The following is an 18973-nucleotide window of genomic DNA, read 5'->3' on the forward strand; positions in this document are numbered from 1 at the left end:
CTATCATCTTTCATTATATCATTACTTGATCTCATTTAGTAACTCGTATCACATAAATACTTGTCGCACAAATCAAGTCGACCTCGACGTGTATTGCCAACATCATCAAAAAAGAAGAAGTGTAACAACCTCAGACTAAGGAAGAAACAACACTTCCAAATACGTTTTGAGACGGATGTTTGTCGTCCGTTTGCAAGACCGTACACTCTGTTGGTAATTTTTTTTTGTGCTCATCTGCAATCAGTCCCAAACTATAAGCAGATTTGTTCCATGCAGTTTTAACATGTTGAAGGAACTCCCCAGCAGGATACTCCTCATTCACCATCACCATCTGTCACCAAGTATATCGTCGTTTAGTGTAGCTGATGGTTGCCAAGCCAACATAGTAGCCAACTGATTTGGGTGATTTTCCAGTCGCTTTTTATATTTATTCCCTGTCAGCTTTAGCTCCTCGCTAACAGTTGTCATGCTCAGAGCTTCATGGATTTCAGTGTTGGTAATGGCTGTTGGTAATTTACTGTAATTTTTATTCCAATGCAGTTGTCGTCATACAAATTGTCAGTGTGTGGTTCTGCAAACGGATGCAGACTTGAACTTTCGTCTCAAAACGTCTAATTTAAAAGAGCTAGAGCTCTCGCCACTCTTGTAAATTTAAATGTCTGTAAGCTAGACAGAAAGCACTAGAATTATTCCGAATACGTAAGATGTCCAGCGGACTCCAGCGTAAAGAGTGTAAATAAATCAAAATCTTTATCGAGTACTAAAAAGTGACAATTTGTAATGTAATTCTTTGCTTGTATGAATGGCCTCAACTTTCATTACGCGACCTATACTTCAAAAATGTTCAAAATGTTCTTGTTCAACGTTCTAAAATAATAATAATAATACAGCAGCTGCTGTGGAGCGTTATATATCTTTGATTAGATCTTTGACCATTATCTATTCACGGATTGGTCATTAGCTTTTAATACTAGCGGTCCCAGCCAATAAAATATGATTTACAAATCAATGGTGCCAGCTGCCAGCAAATGAAAATGCTTCTCACATCTGACAATTCTGACATTTTTGTTAGTCTATGACTTTTTCTCGATTGTCATGGTGTGTAAAGGTTGATTTTGTTTTTGTTACATTTTTCGTATTTTTCCGCAATATAAATCGTATTTCGATACACAATGAACAGAATCATTTTAAACCACTGCCGGTGTGTTAAAAGATCAAGTAAGTTGTGTATATTATTAAAGTTTTAATCGATATATTGACGGTTAACCTATCGGAGATCTTACTGAGACTTCGTCAAGTAAAAAATAATTTATGTAATAAATTGTAATACGAAACTAACAAGCCGCCCGTGCATGAGTATCTTTTAATTGGGCACACTCTTTTCTCATATCGTTCTAATAAGATATGTTTATATCTTCATTGACTCATCACATGGTTGATGCAATCCATCATTTCATGAAAATATTTGGTATAAATAAGTCAACCTTAGGTTCATTAGTTCTTTTTAAACAGTTTATGTATATTGTACAATCCTTTTTGATTTTAGCCTTACTATGGGAGACCAGACAGTATCAAAATTTTCCATACATAGCACTCTCAAGGTCGCTGTCCTACTACACAGCTCAGCCGTTAGGCTTGAGACATGATGTTACCCAGAAACCTCTACACACAAGGAACCTCTTCTACCCAGATCATGTCAGGCTAATATCCACATCCAAACAATACTTTGATAAAGAACCCCTCAAACCTTCATCCAAAGTGGAGGCCACTGTTGAGACAATAAAAAAGGATTTAGAAGAAAAAGAGAAGCTTCCCAAAAAGGAAGAGAAGAAAAAGAGCATAAAACAGAGAATAATGGATGAGTTACGACATTATTACCATGGGTTCAGGCTACTTTTCATTGAAATAAGAATATCAACAACATTACTGTTCAGGATATTGAAGGGTGATACTCTCACTAGGAGAGAGCACAGGCTGCTGGTTACCACCATCGGTGACCTATTTAGGATGGTACCATTTATTGTTATCATTGCAGTTCCATTCCTGGAGTTTGCACTGCCGGTATTAATCAAATTGTTCCCAAACATGTTACCATCCACATTCGAAAGCAGAGACATGAAGGAAGCTAAGCTGAAGCAGCACTTAAAAGTGAAGCTGGAGATGGCAAAGTTTTTCCAAGAGACGTTAGATCAAATGGCTCCACAAGCCGGTAACAGGCATTCAGAGTTAGCAAAAGAATTCTCTACCTTCTTCAATAAAATTCGAACTTCAGGTGACATTGCCACTAGCGAAGAGATAATGAAGTTTTCAAAATTGTTTGAGGATGAAATTACCTTGGATTCCCTGGGAAGACCACATTTAGTGGCTCTCTGTAAAGTTTTAAACGTTTCTACAATTGGTACAGGTGCAATGTTACGTTTTAATTTGAAGATGAAGTTGAGGTCATTGTCAGCGGATGACAAAATGATAGCTAAAGAGGGTGTGGACAGTTTGAACTTCAGTGAGCTACAGCAAGCTTGCCGAGCTCGTGGTATGAGGGCGTATGGTGTGTCTGAGGAGCGTTTGAGGAAAGAGTTGAGGAACTGGTTGGACTTGTCGCTAAATGAAAAAGTGCCTCCATCGCTACTGCTGCTGTCCAGAGCGTTGATGGTACCTGATCACGTGCCGACTACATACAAGCTGAAAGCAACTATCTCAGCACTGCCTGAACACGTTGTGACACAAACGAAGGCGGCCATTGGCGAAAAGGAAGGCAAATTGGACTTCAAGGTCAGTATGAGATTAACATTGTACTATTTAAATTCTTACATATTATTTTTGCACTTCAATAAAATGAAACATTATATTAATCTGCTTGATTTCATAATAATAGTAAGTTCTTACTGCAAAGGTGAAAGCAGATGCCATCAAACTTGAAGAACAAAGAATCAAGGAAGAAAAGAGAGAAATGCTGGAGGCTGAGAAAGAGAAACAAATTCTTGAAGCTAAAAAGAGAGAGAAGGAAGTCCTCAAAGACAAAGCACCAATCATTGACATGGAATCGGATCCAATTATGATTGATCCAGCACCGGTAATTGCTGTTGACTCCGTGAAAAAGTCTGAAGAAGGTCTGTCTGGCAAAGACATTGATGTCATTGAGGATGCTTTAGAGAAATTAGGTGAGTTGGCATATATCCATATTTTTTCTCACAAGAGAGGTCAAGTTCAATACACTCTAGGTTAAATCAATTTTGTTTTGTAATGAATTTAGTCTTAAACATTGAAAATGTTTGAAGAAAGCATTCATTTTGGGGTTCAGTGTGTTGACAAATATTATTCTATAAAACTTGTTTACACTGCACAAATAACATTTTATGCAACTAGTGTATTTTTACGAATTGCTTGTCTGTTTACAACAATACAATGAATAACAATTTGTGTACTTTCGCGATTTAATTCAGTGCAACAGACTGTACATACCGGTGCAATGTGGCTATTTTTTGCAATATTCATTATCATTCTTATCAGTGATGTGTCACGCTCGTGCGCCATGCTTTGAGATTTTTTTCAACAGGTTGATGTGAGACAGTATGACCTCTTGATACTATACTTACTACCGTCTGGCTACCGACTGGTCTGATATTATCAATTTACACATAATTAATTACATAAGCAAGATATGCCTATGCAGACTGTCTGGTACTGTTGAATTTATTTTAATTCAAGTCATTGACAAGTAAAAGCAGTTTCTCAATAAGTTTCTTAGAAATCACGATAGGTATGCACTGTGAAAGTAGCATAACTTATTAAAACTTAAACTTATTAACGTCTCGGGAGTCACAGTGAACTACTTTGTTTATCTAAATCGCGCGATTTACGACAAGTACGACCTTCAGTGATTAATCATTATTATGTCACGATAATGACCTTCAGACGGAGAGATAACACCATCAACATTTGCCAATTTCTTTTCCGTTTGGGTTTGCCGGCTTGCATATCTATATCTGCTATATTTGCAATGGATCTTTAAATTAATAAAATATTTCGATAACAGAACTTTAATATTAGAGATGAAACGGATATCCGGTAACTATCCGTTAGGCCGGATATCCGGCCTAAATTTACTATCCGGCCGGATACCGGATAGTAACTCACTATCCGGCCGGATACCGGATATTAAAAAACTACGACAATTTTCTATTAACATAATGAAATACATTAATCTTTGAGGTAAATATCAATAAAATGGCTTATAATAATGACGGCTTTTATTTAAAGTCCAAAAAGTTACAAAAAAGCCATTCAAAAAAACTGTTTTCTTTTTCTGGGCTATTCACTCTAATGACGAATACATAAATAGTAAATATCTGTTAATGTCAAAATATTGCCAAATAAAAAAAAACATACATACAGCTGAACATATAACCTCCTCCTTTTTTGAAGTCAGTTAAAAATGCGATCTTTTTTTCACTGATATAATGGTCTGATGACATGATGAGATTACGCAACAAGTAAACTAATTCAATTTTTGCTATTCAATCACACACGATAGCAACCGAAATCGACCGAATTGATCTGCCCCCTAGACAAGTGGGAAAATCTAACATTCTATTCGGACGGATTCGATTTTCGAAAAGTGTGACTAGTCTAGTCTACTAATAGACCCACTGATCGCGTTCGCAGTACCTATGCGGCGCTAAACTCGTCACGACATGCAACGAGACAACGGGCCAACTATCCGGCCGCCGGATATCCGGCTATCCGGCCTAGCAGCTGGCCGGATATCCGGTATCCGGTATCCGGCCAAACAACTATCCGTTTCATCTCTATTTAATATATCACAAGTAAGATACAAGATAATGCTTCTAGACTGTCGGTAAGGTAGCATCATGACATTATACATTTATTTTGCTCTAGCAAATTAATTTGTACATAGGGGAGAAGAGGTCGAGTCAATGACGTTGCGTCAAATCTTGTTGTACAGTGAAGGGAGGAATGGGAACTTGGTAATCATTAATGAAGCTCCCATATGCACTGCACAATATATCTTGATTATGATACAATTTCTATGAGTGAGAGAATATAAATACATCCATTTGATATTCATAACTGACATGTAAACTACTTTACTATGTGACTAGAACAGATAATAAAATATGATGTCACACATCGTGTTCGATAATCTAATCACGATTCAGTGGCCTATTTTTACTTGCCTCTTTTACAAAATCATTTGTTATTCACATGCATTTACTGCCTACAAGGAAAATGTGGTTTATTTTTACATAATACACTTTTAGTAACAGGAAATGCAATAACAAGTACTTACCTACAGTAATTTCATAATAAGCTTGGCATAGTTGACTTTAGTTTGTATTGAATTGCATTTTTAATCTTGTTGATGAAAGTGGCAAAGGACCTGTTGCCTCGTGCTCACTAAGTCCCTGATATTCTACAGAGAACTTATCTGGAAACTTTGTTAGGATCAAGAATTTTATGTCATACAGCAATCCTTCCTTGCTGGGGAACTGGGGTATTTAATGTCATTTTATTTCTGAGGGCGACGTCATTAACAAAAGGGACCGACACTAGGGTCCCGCATCTAGGAAGATATAGGATTTATCCTAGATTATTAGTGATCTGTCACATCATGTTTGCCTGGCCCATTCCCATTTTATTTGGGGTCGGTCCTCCGCGTCATGCGTCTCCAGGCGGCTCGGTTCTGGGTTGTCTCGCTGATTACTTGGGCTTCTTAAAGGTCCTTATTTACTACGGACATCCATGTAATTCGGGGTCTTCATCGTCCGCGGGTTTAGTTTGGATGTCTAGTACTTTTCTGGTCATATGGTCGGGTGGTAGCCTCATAACGTGTCCGTGCCACTGCAGACGGCTCTCCTGCAGTTTAGCTGGGATAGGTGTCACTTTGAAGGTGCCTCTTATGTATGAGGTCTGTCATATAATGTTATATATGATCATAGTTGTTACAACCATGTCTTCTAAACTTCCAGCTGAACAGAAAAGGTCCCTGCTCCTCGAGAAGGAAAGCATCCAGGAGCTGAAGGCCGAGCTCTCGGAGTACAGCGAGGATGTCAAGGAGATGGACGAGATCGTGAAGACCAAGCAGGCAGACATCAAGCTCACTAAGGGAGCCACGAGGCGAGTATACCTGATTTCTCATCATCATCATCCTCAGGTCATTTACGCCCGATTCCTATATTCAATCCTTGTCCAAATCCGGATTACAACTGTCAAATTGAAGTCAGTTTTAGATTATATTTCCAAAATGTTCGATGCATTTATACTTTAATATTGTTTAAATAGTCTTATCTTATAAACAATATAAAAATGTAAAAACATCAAAAACCGCAGATATTTTGGCCAAAAACAGTTTAAAATTTGACAATTGACAATCCCAATCCGCTGCAAGACAACGACCTTCTAATTTACCTGAAGCAGTCATCATCCTCCTCATTGTCATTTTCATTATCATCTTCATCTTCATCAGGTAATTAAGGCTAAGTTGCACTAAAGCCTGGTCCATGGGCACGTAGAATTTTGTCCAATGATCCCAAGCTACCCATCCTTATCGCTCGCGCGTAATTATATTGCTGTCGCGACTGTGCGACGGGCGCCCGCAGTGAGTGTGCGAGCGCGAGAGCGATAAGGATGGGTAGCTTGGGGTCATTGGACAAAATTCTACGTGCTCACGGACCAGGCTTTATCTTACTTTAACTTTGGCAAACGTCAAAAATCTGTCAAACTCCATGCGAAAAGCACAGGTTATGTTATTTTTACGGTTAAAATAAAGTGGTGATACTCAGCCTTAGTCTCTACTGCTGGAGAACAACTCTCTCCAGAGGCAACAGGGAGGATTTACTTCTTTTTAATTTTTATCCAGTTGAGGATTGTAACCTTTGTTTTCAGTTTTGTTTCGCCTTATCTTAGGTGCTCGGTAAAAGATAGACACGGCTGAATGGGCAGCTTTAAAAATAAGATTGTTTACTCGTGCCGTAGTCAAAATAAAATAACATTAATTGATTCGTTTTGGTATTCAAAGATCCGTATAGTCCGTGCTGGTTTTTCTGATAAGGAGAAGAGTTGCTCGAGTTACAGACAAATGAAAAAGGTACTCTTTCAATTTCAACTGTGTAACAATTGTTGCTAAAACGGAAATTAGTCGTGATTCGTTGTACACGGGTACAGAATCTGTTACTGCGAATGCCAGTCCGTGAATCGTTTAGACTCTAAACGATTCACTCAAAACTTTAGATACAGTATGAGGCGACGTTTTCAACTGTCCAAGGATTCATTTACATTTAGGTACCAGCAGTACAATGGCCTCACACATTCAGTCTGGCTCTTTGACGTCACCGCGATGGATCGATTACTTAGTCCCGTACTTAGCAAAGAACAAAACGAGACGATCCTGCAGAATTTTTATCTTTAAACTTTTCTAATAAAAGTTCGCAAAAGTCATATTCTTGCAAATATGGCTTTATTTCCAAAAGGAAAGTATTCCATTTTGGTGTAACGAAAAGATGTAAACATTCTCAACATATACGGAATTTGAAAACAACTCCGCTTTGGATGCCCGCCAAGTGGCGGCATGGACTTTTATTAATAATAGGAAAGCCTATAAATACCAGTTTTTCTGGGAAATTACAGAGTTGAACTGTTTTGACAATCTATTTGTTTTTATTGCGTCAACTCGCACGACTTTCAAATAACTTTCTTAGTTAATAACAGCTAAACAAACTTGTGAGATACGCATTGCGAACTGCATCCGTTTCGAATCTAAGAATGTCGGTTCTAAAATATTTACATGAGAATTTTTAACGGATTCAGATCAGACTTTTATATCAAAGATTATTCTACTCTCAAACCGAATTCCGCTGTAACATAGATCGGCAATATTGTTTATCAACAACAACATTTTCGAGCGCCTTCCATTTATAGCATAGTCCTTAATCAGGTCTTCATACCACTGTTATATTAGCAGTCCTTCTCTAGTTATCTACCCTTTGTTCTTTAACAAAAACATGCAAAATTGAAAAATAATATACTAGTGCTGTTAGCTACAGAAATGGAAAATGCGACGATAAATAAAACTATATTCTAGATCACATTTATAAAGCCAGGTAACAAATAAAAACAGGTATAAAGCAATAACAAGATTGCTACCACCGCTGCTAGGCTGCAGTCCATAGACCATGGATTAGAACCGGTGTTATCAGATCTGTCGCCAACAAGTGCATACTTCTTAATCTCACCTTCAAATCTACAGATTGTACCGCGCCGTCAACAACATGATCAGCAAGTTGGACACGGTTCTGGTCGAGCTTGAGAGCAAAGAGAAAGCCCTCAAAAACACCCTGGAACAGACGAAATCCGAGCCCGGGAAGGCTAAGGAACAACTCATCCAGATAGACGAACTGATGCATTCCATTAAGAGCCTGCAGAAAGTACCTGACGCGGCCAAGCTGAAACTGATCCAAGACGTTTTGGGCAGGCTCGACGATGACTTCGACGGGCAGTTGAAGGTCGATGACGTTTTGAAGGTAGGGATACTGGGTACTCAAACTTTTTTGGTCCGACACGGGTATGTCAACGTGAAATTGTGAACTCCGTCAGTTTATAATACACTCAACATCAAATAAACCGCACCTTCCGCGACGCGAACTTTAAAGATTTTCTTCTGACACAATCATGGTACCCCAACAATATTGGTGTTATTTGAANCAAATAAATTTCAATAAATAAATAAGACGTGTCTAAAAGCGCCATCTATCGTCATTGGTTAAAATCTACAGCACTGGACAAACTACGGTATGACGTTCGTAAATATTAATTCGGGGGAAACCGTGAAACGCCATCTATCAACATGGGTAAAATGAGGTAAAACATCATATCTAACGGGGGTAAAACGAGGTCCACGCGAACGAAGTCGCGGGCGGCCGCTAGTTTATAATAGTGGATTATAGTCCACAGTGAATTATATAAATAAATAAATAAATAAATAAATAAATAGGTAGCTTTCCCTCCGCAACCTTATTGGTATTCCATGTATGTGTCTTTTAACTGAGTTCTGTTAAACATTTCATGTAAAATTTGTCCAATTATNGTCATCATCATTTCCGGTACAGGCCGTTAACTGTACCTCTAGTAGGAAAAACTTTCGAGTTCGTTTCGTTGCGTATTCAAAGTGTCATCGAAAAATTTTGTATGAAAAATTAAACAGCGCCCCCTAGGGCGGCTATAATATAGGGGGCGCTGTTTAATTTTTCATACAAAATTTTTCGATGACACTTTGAATACGCAACGAAACGAACTCGAAAGTTTTTCCTACTAGAGGTACAGAACATAAAAAAACGCATAAGAGTAGGCGCACACCGTTGATTTTTCATCGGCAGATAGTTTTTTTTTATCAGTAAGGGCATGTATGGGAGTGCGCACACTGCGCCAATTCGATTTGGCCGATTCTTCATACAAATTAAAATCGGGCACAACTATCGGCCAACTAAAAATCAAAGGTGTGCGTCTACTCTAAAACTCATTTATTTTTGGAAATAGGCTTTTAATAAGCACTTTTCATATCCCAGTATTAACCCTACCACTGCTTTGGGACAATAAATGGGCNTTCAGTGATTAATCATTATTATGTCACGATAATGACCTTCAGACGGAGAGATAACACCATCAACATTTGCCAATTTCTTTCCGTTTGGGTTTGCCGGCTTGCATATCTATATCCGCTATATTTGCAATGGATCTTGAAATTAATAAAATATTCGGATAACAGAACTTTAATATATCACAAGTAACATACAAGATAATGCTTCTAGACTGTCGGTAAGGTAGCATCATGACATTATACATTTATTTTGCTCTAGCAAATTAATTTGTACGTAGGGGAGAAGAGGTCGAGTCAATGACGTTGCGTCCAATCTTGTTGTTCGGTGAAGGGAGGAATGGGAACTTGGTAATCATTAATGAAGCTCCCATATGCACTGCAAAATGTATCTTGATTATGATACAATTTCTATGAGTGAGAGAATATAAAATACATCCATTTGATATTCATAACTGACATGTAAACTACTTTACTATGTGACTAGTAGAACAGATAATATGATATCACATATCGCGTTCGATAATCTAATCACGATTCGGTGGCCTATTTTTACTTGCCTCTTTTACAACATCATATTATTATGTTATGTTACCTACTCGCGTGCATATACTGCCTATAAGGAAAATGTGGTTTATTTTTACATAATACACTTTTAGTAACAGGAAATGCAATAACAAGTACTTACCTACAGTAATTTCATAATAAGCTTGGCATAGTTGACTTTAGTTTGTATTGAATTGCATTTTTAATCTTGTTGATGAAAGTGGCAAAGGACCTGTTGCCTCGTGCTCACTAAGTCCCTGATATTCTACAGAGAACTTATCTGGAAACTTTGTTAGGATCAAGAATTTTATGTCATACAGCAATTCTTCCTTGCTGGGGAACTGGGGTATTTAATGTCATTTTATTTCTGAGGACGATGTCATTAACAAAAGGGACCGACACTAGGGTCCTGCATCTAGGAAGATATAGGATTTATCCTAGATTATGAGAGGTCTGTCACATCTTCTTCTTCTTTGCCTGGCCCATTCCCATTTTATTTGGGGTCGGCCCTCCGCGTCATGCGTCTCCAGGCGGCTCGGTTCTGGTTTGTCTCTCTGTTTACTTGGGCTTCTTTAAGGTCCTTATTTACTACGGACACTCATGTAATTCGGGGTCTTCATCGTCCGCGGGTTTAGTTTGGATGTCTAGTACTTTTCTGGTCATATGGTCGGGTGGTACCCTCATAACGTGTTCGTACCACCGCAGACGGCTCTCCTGCAGTTTAGCTGGGATAGATCTCACTTTGAAGGTGCCTCTTATCTATGTGAGGTCTGTCACATATGTGATATTATGATATTTTGTGTTTTCTATGTATAATATAATGTATGTATGTACAAAAAAAAAGTATTTAAGTATGTTTATATCCGTTGTCTAGTACCCATAGTACAAGCTTTGCTTAGTTTGGGACTAGAAGCGTAGTGTAAAATGTCCAAGGATATTTATTTATATAGATTATTATTTATTAATTATGATCATAGTTGTTACAACCATGTCTTCTAACTTCCAGCTGAACAGAAGAGGTCTCTGCTCCTCGAGAAGGAAAGCATCCAGGAGCTGAAGGCCGAGCTCTCGGAGTACAGCGAGGATGTCAAGGAGATGGACGAGATCGTGAAGACCAAGCAGGCAGACATCAAGCTCACTAAGGGAGCCACGAGGCGAGTATACCTGATTTCTCATCATCATCATCCTCAGGTCATTTACGCCCGATTCCTATATTCAATCCTTGTCCAAATCCGGATTACAACTGTCAAATTGAAGTCAGTTTTAGATTATATTTCCAAAATGTTCGATGCATTTACACTTTAATATTATTTAAATAGTCTTATCTTATAAACAATATATAAAAATGTAAAAACATCAAAAACCGCAGATATTTTGGCCAAAAACAGTTTAAAATTTGACAATTGACAATCCAAATCCGCTGCAAGACAACGACCTTCTAATTTACCTGAAGCAGTCATCATCCTCCTCATTGTCATTTTCATTATCATCTTCATCTTCATCAGGTAATTAAGGCTAAGTTGCACTAAAGCCTGGTCCATGGGCACGTAGAATTTTGTCCAATGATCCCAAGCTACCCATCCTTATCTCTCGCGTGTAATTATATTGCTGTCGCGACTGTGCGACGGGCGCCTGCAGTGAGTGTGCGAGCGCGAGAGCGATAAGGATGGGTAGCTTGGGGTCATTGGACAAAATTCTACGTGCTCACGGACCAGGCTTTATCTTACTTTAACTTTGGCAAACGTCAAAAATCTGTCAAACTCCATGCGAAAAGCACAGGTTATGTTATTTTTACGGTTAAAATAAAGTGGTGATACTCAGCCTTAGTCTCTACTGCTGGAGAACAACTCTCTCCAGAGGCAACAGGGAGGATTTACTTCATTTTAATTTTTATCCAGTTGAGGATTGTAACCTTTGTTTCCAGTTTTGTTTCGCCTTATCTTAGGTGCTCGATAAAAGATAGACACGGCTGAACGGGCATCTTTAAAAATAAGATTGTTTACTTTACCGTAGTCAAAATAACATTTATTGATTCATATTGGAATTAAAAGATCCATATTATAGTCCGTGCTGGTTTTTCTGATAAGGAGAAGAGTTACAGACAATTTAAAAAGGTTCTCTTTCAATTTCAACTGTGTAACAATTGTTGCTAAAAACGGAAATTAGTCGTGATTCGTTGTACACGGGTACAGAACCGTTTAGACTCTAAACGATTCACTCAAAACTTAAGATACAGTATGAGGCGACGTTTTCAACTGTCCAAGGATTCATTTACATTTAGGTACCAGCAGTACAATGGCCTCACCACATTCAGTCTGGCTCTTTGACGTCACCGCGACGGATCGATTACTTAGTCCCGTACTTAGCAAAGAACAAAACGAGACGATCCTGCAGAATTTTTATCTTTAAACTTTTCTAATAAAAGTTCGCAAAAGTCATATTCTTGCAAATATGGCTTTATTTCCAAAAGGAAAGTATTCCATTTTGGTGTAACGAAAAGATGTAAACATTCTCAACATATACGGAATTTGAAAACAACTCCGCTTTGGATGCCCGCCAAGTGGCGGCATGGACTTTTATTAATAATAGGAAAGCCTATAAATACCAGTTTTTCTGGGAAATTACAGAGTTGAACTGTTTTGACAATCTATTTGTTTTTATTGCGTCAACTCTCACGACTTTCAAATAACTTTCTTAGTTAATAACAGCTAAACAAACTTGGGAGATACGCATTGCGAACTGCATCCGTTTCGAATCTAAGAATGTCGGTTCTAAAATATTTACATGATAATTTTTAACGATTTCAGATCAGACTTTTATATCAAAGAATTCTACTCTCAAACCTAACTCCGCTGTAACAAACACCGGCAATATCGTCTATCAACAAGAACTTTTTGGAGCGCCTTCCATTTATAGCATAGTCCTTAATCAGGTCTTCATACCACTGCTGTTATATTAGCAGTCCTTCTCTAGTTTCCTTAACCGTTTAACCCTTTGTTCTTCGACAAGAACATGCAAAATTAAATAAAAATAAATAAATATCCTTAGACATTTTACACTGCGCTTCTAGTCCCAAACTAAGCAAAGCTTGTACTATGGGTACTAGACAACAGATATAAACATACTTGAATACTTTTTTTTTTGTAAATACATACTTATTATACATAGAAAAATTATAATTTAAAAAAAAACCTAGTGCAAACTTCTCAATCTCACCTTCAAATCCACAGATTGTACCGCGCCGTCAACAACATGATCAGCAAGTTGGACACGGTTCTGGTCGAGCTTGAGAGTAAAGAGAAAGCTCTCAAAAACACCCTGGAACAGACGAAATCCGAGCCCGGGAAGGCTAAGGAGCAACTCATCCAGATAGACGAACTGATGCATTCCATTAAGAGCCTGCAGAAAGTACCTGACGCGGCCAAGCTGAAACTGATCCAAGACGTTTTGGGCAGGCTCGACGATGACTTCGACGGGCAGTTGAAGGTCGATGACGTTTTGAAGGTAAGGATACTTGATACTGAAACTTTTTTTTTTATTTGACACTGGTATGTCAACGTGCAATTGTGAACTCCGTCAGTTTATAATATAACGCGTGAAATTGTAAACGAACAGTGGTTTAGGTTTGCTTAAATTGTATTGTAATATTGTAAAGCTTCAACCACACCAACGCGTGAAAGATCGCTATCGCTGCTGGCGCGATCACCGGCCAATGACAGGTCGAGCGATCCATGACAGTCCACGCGACCTGTCATTGGCCTATGATTGCGCCGGCGATGGCGTTCTGCATGCGTTGGTGTGGTTGAAGCATAACTACTTACGTCAGATTATAATCTGACAAAGTTCACAATTTTACGATGAAGTAATAAAATTAAAACAAAAGTTAGCACATAAGGTAACTCAAAAATCAACAATCATCAGTCACGGTTCCTAATGCTATACAATATCTATGGAAGAATCCCGTATGCCGGTATTGTATAAACATGTTATTTGTGATGTCAATTACCCAATTGTACAAGGTTCATACACATGTAATGTATGTATGATTCATTGTGACTTTCAGTCACCTTTTCCAGCGTAAACAACAGTTGAGATTTTTCTCGTGACAACAGTAAAGCTTTAAATAGTACACAATTGTTTTCATAGTTACAGATTTGACTTATGTCCTGTATAAAGGACAACTTAATTAGATATGACAAACAGTACATCGTACATCCTTTTTGTTATGAATATGAAACATTATTAAATGGATAATGGCCTTAATCTGGCTTCCATTTGTCGTAATCGTTATAATATGCAATGGCTCAGTTACACCGTGGTTACACTATGCGGAAAATTGACCGAGACGAAGCGCGAGCACGCACATCGAAATATGGACAAAGCACGCCGAAACGAAAGTTAAGTGCGTGCTTACACTATAGTCTTAATCAATTTCCCGATAGTGTAACTGCGCCACAAGACGTTTTCTTTTCCTTACATTGCAATACATTGAGATTACGTAAATATATCGTGTACAAGGAAAACAAGTAATATGAATGCTTTGTCTATGTAAAAGGATTACTACATAACTCGAATAAATAAATTTATAGCAAATCATAAAACTGCTTTACTATCGGATCGGTGTACTGAAGGAAAAAAGAGAAAAACGTGTAAAGACGCTGATTGGAAGATTCTTTTAAATCTTTTATGTATTTAAATGAAAGTCGAAGTACTTCGAAATACCTATTAAGTTTTAATAATGAACCAGACAATAATAATCACAAATAACTACTTTATTACTCATAAAATACAGGGTGTTAGGTAAATGGGTATATGAGCCGACACTAGCCCATGTTAACATGGTCACATAAATGGTTGGTGAAGTCAAAAAATTGATATTTTCATTTTAATTATTTTATTTTTCATAGAAATCGGATTTTATAAAATTTATTTTTTTATGAAATTTAAAAAAATTAAAATGATGATATCAAATTTCTGACTTCACCATACCATTTATATGCCCATGTTAACATGGGCTATTGTCGGCTCATATACCCATTTACCTAACACCCTGTATAAAAATCAGGAATTTTATGCATGAAAAAATGGCTTTCCCTATTATACATACAGTACATCCCGATACATTTTATTTGATTTATACAATATTCGCGTGCAATATTTCCAGATGCTCGAAATAATAGGCAACGAGAACGTAAACCTATCAGAGAAGCAGATGGCTGAGCTGATCGAACTCCTGGACAAGGAGGAGATCCTCGAAGTAGAGAGCAAGATCCAGAAGGCGTTGGACAAGGCGGCCGTCGCAGCTAAGGAGATGGATAAAGCTTCTGTCACAGAGGGAAAGGTAACCAATACTCAATCGTTTGTTGTTTCCATTCGTCATCATCATTTCCGGTACAGGCCGTTAACTGAACATAAAAAAACGCATAAGAGTAGGCGCACACCGTTGATTTTTCATCGGCCGATAGTTTTTTTTTTATCAGTAAGGGCATGTATGGGAGTGCGCACACTGCGCCAATTCGATTTGGCCGATTCTTCATACAAATTAAAATCGGGCACAACTATCGGCCAACTAAAAATCAAAGGTGTGCGCCTACTCTAAAACTCATTTATTTTTGGAAATAGGCTTTTAATAAGCACTTTTCATATCCCAGTATTAACCCTACCACTGCTTTGGGACAATAAATGGGCCAGTGCTGAGAAGAAGCAGCGCAAGAAACTCAGTCACATTAGGCATCCCCTAATGATTTCCAAATTGGCCGATTCGTAGCGGCCTGCGACCTTTATTAAGTCATTTCTCCACTTTGCTTCCATTATGAACTTAACAACTAGAACGTTATTGTCACTTTTAATACTTAGGGCTGATTTTTCAATCGTCAGATAACTTGTAACTGAGGAATAAGCTTGTTATTTAGACATATTTCCCATACTGAAACTGTCAACGTGTCAAACTTATTCTTCAGATAAAAGTTAACCGACGATTGAAAAAGTATCTAGGTGCACCCCGCGACCTTTACTAGATAATAATGATTAAAACCAATTATTGGAGACTACTGCCCGTTTGCACCATCAATCCCTATTTTTAAGTGAACCCTATGAAAACAAAATTCCTGTTATGTGTTACCATAGTGGTCACTTAAAAATTAGGGATTGATGGTGGAAACGGGCCTACGATTCCGATCTGATTAGAGAACTTTATTTCCCCAACGGCCATCAGTTCTACGATTTATGTGCTATGTGACCCACACACGGTCGCTTATGTTTATACTACGTATAACCTTAACTAACTTAACTTTTCATAAGAATTCATGGTTGTCGAAACAAAATTTCCATAATAAATGAAATCGTTGACTCCTATTTGGTCACGAGCCAATATTTTGTTTGACGAATGTGCTAATACATCATAACTAATTTTAGACATTTGTGTAATGCCGTAAAGAAGAATAGTTAAACATTATACATACACATACCTTTTTTGGCAGCATTACAAAGACAAACCAACATGAATATTCATCGGGAATCTGTGTTTAACGTGTAGCGATATGCTATGGAAATATGTGTGATGTGATGTTTGATGATTAATATTTTTTTGGCACAGTAATAATTTACTAATAATAGTAATAGAGTTAATACTCATGTGCGTTCCAAAACTAGAGATTTTTAATAAAATTTAAAAGAAAGCGACATCATGCTAGTAATGTGTGTTCGTTTGACATTCAAAAGTATGTGTTTACTGCAAAATTCTATAATGGATCACTTGCATTATCTCATTATTTTTTTTCTTTATTTCCAGAGTTTATTCGACATAATCCGAGAAGCGCAGAAACGAAGAACACTGAAGAAAGCCGTTGGTACGAAGTTAGAGGAAGAACCGATTCCGAAAAGCGAGCCCATAGTCAAACCAGAGGAGAGCAGTAAACGGCCAGAGAGTCATTGAGCCTAGCCTAGTCGATTCTAGCCTGGCCGCCCTAGCCTGGCTAAGCCTAGCCCGGCCTAATCTAGCCCCAGTCTAGCATGGGTTTATAATACATAATATACCCTAGTCGTGGCATAGTTTGTAGTAAGACCTCTCTTCGTAGACAAAGTAACATCGTTATATTTTTGACATTTATACAGTTCGTTTCGCTCATTATCGTAGAGTATTTTTATGAGCGTATCTAGATTGTTGTTAGACTTCGTATAAGCTTGTAACTGCCATAGAAATGTTAACATTTTCAATAGCGAATGTCACTTTGTCTAAGGTACTGCTTACTCCGATTTCGATTCTAGCCCGGCTCGGCTTAGCCTCGCCTAGCCTAGCTTTACTTAGTCATGTTGTACATACGTCGTTGTGGGTGTTAGTTCGCTTTCGCTCTGGTTTGGCCTCAAATCAACGATGAAGGCGCTTCGGGGTTAAAAGGCCCGTAGGAAGGAATAAAGAAGAAAATATCTACATTATTTGGAATATTTCAATCGAAATTCAAAGAGGAGGACCCCTTGATGTCAAGTTTTATGAAACAATCTCAGTTTCAGAGTAGTACTTATTTAAAATTGATATAAATTGTGATTTAATCTGTTTATAAATTAAGACTGTCCTTTTGCTATCTCTCTATAAATGTCGGCGGGACAGCATTATTAATCGTTGATATCTTTAAATAAATTACCTAATTGGTGTTGTGTAAACTTAGTTTTTTTTATTGGCAACAATTTTTAGATCCTGACTACGGTCCGAACTCCTGTTTAGAGCCAGTAAAATCGAGTCAAACGCGACGAACATAATTTATGTAGAAGAATATTTTTACGTTTATTGATGTGTTACCCTAATGACAATAAGCATTTTTGTAAACATGTAATCAATCACACATAAATATGTAAATAAGGTTTTACATAGCATTGTATCGTATAATCTTTCCGTACCGTACAAAGTTAACTTTCTAATGTGTTGTAGCGTTTTATTTTTTCGCGTATATTTTTTTCTTTGATCTTTTCAGAGATTTCAGAGATTTATTGTATTGTTTATGCATTTCTGTGATCAATATTCAATTTAAGTTTTATTTATATTTTAGTCAGCGGAAAAATGTTGGTGCACAAATTGTTTTTGATGTCAGTATGTCCGTTGTTTGTGTTGCAATAATTTCCTTATTCCTCGGACTGAAATCCAGGTGAAACGGTTATAAGTACATTATTGTATCTGAAACCTTATTATGTATATAACTTGCTAATACAATATCCGCATAGTGTTGTTAGACAGGAGATCGTTCAGATATTTAACTCTTGGCTGTTCTGTATTCGGTAAGACTTATTACATCATTGACCTTGGGAAACAGGCATGGCTATATTTATTCCTTTTTTGGATTTTATCAACTTTGTGATAAGGATCTTCTGTTTGGCAGGAAACCAGGGATGCAAAAATTATCGTATATTAATTTATGCATAGCATTAGCATTATTATTTACATTTACTGTATTTTACCATTATTTATTCAATAGTTTCGTAGACTTCTGTTGCGTGAAATTGTAATGTGAGCTCGAATAGGCTTAAAATGAATTAACTAAAAGGATGGTGGTATAATAAGTCTAACTGTTGGATTTGAGCATCTAACGAAAAAATGTTTCAATTTGCTATTCATGTTAATGAATTTACTTTTACAATGCGGGTGTTGGTTACTCTAATCTACGTTTTATAAAAACAATGGTTAGTTTTTTGAGGAACAATAATGTTTTTTCGTTAGATGAACAGAGGTACTTGATACTTGTGAAGTTCTGATAAATAAATGAGAAAAATAAGAATTGAAAAACTGGTTTTATTGTAACATCTCCTAGGTACAGAAAAAAACATTACACA

At 37.4% G+C, this 18973-nt stretch overlaps 1 protein-coding gene across 2 annotated transcripts; it reads left to right on the plus strand.

The window, feature by feature from the left end:
* The first annotated feature begins 1070 nt into the window (after positions 1-1070).
* Letm1 (Leucine zipper and EF-hand containing transmembrane protein 1) lies at positions 1071-18926 on the plus strand. 2 transcript variants are annotated; one of them, XM_028323720.1, is made up of 7 exons: positions 1071-1218; positions 1547-2769; positions 2891-3158; positions 5988-6135; positions 8264-8537; positions 15318-15494; positions 16944-18926. In XM_028323720.1, exons 1-7 carry the CDS (start codon positions 1173-1175, stop codon positions 17085-17087), a joined length of 2280 nt encoding a protein of 759 aa, XP_028179521.1. In that variant the 5' UTR covers positions 1071-1172; the 3' UTR covers positions 17088-18926. The 2 variants fall into 2 exon arrangements, with proteins under 2 accessions (XP_028179521.1, XP_028179520.1); XM_028323719.1 differs by lacking the exons at positions 5988-6135; positions 8264-8537 and adding exons at positions 11160-11307; positions 13384-13657.
* The last annotated feature ends 47 nt before the right edge of the window (positions 18927-18973 follow it).

The sequence above is a fragment of the Ostrinia furnacalis genome, unplaced genomic scaffold (genome assembly GCF_004193835.3).
Source record: "Ostrinia furnacalis isolate ACB-3 unplaced genomic scaffold, ASM419383v2 OfSCF0682, whole genome shotgun sequence".
In the NCBI taxonomy this organism is placed as follows: Eukaryota; Metazoa; Arthropoda; class Insecta; order Lepidoptera; family Crambidae; genus Ostrinia; species Ostrinia furnacalis.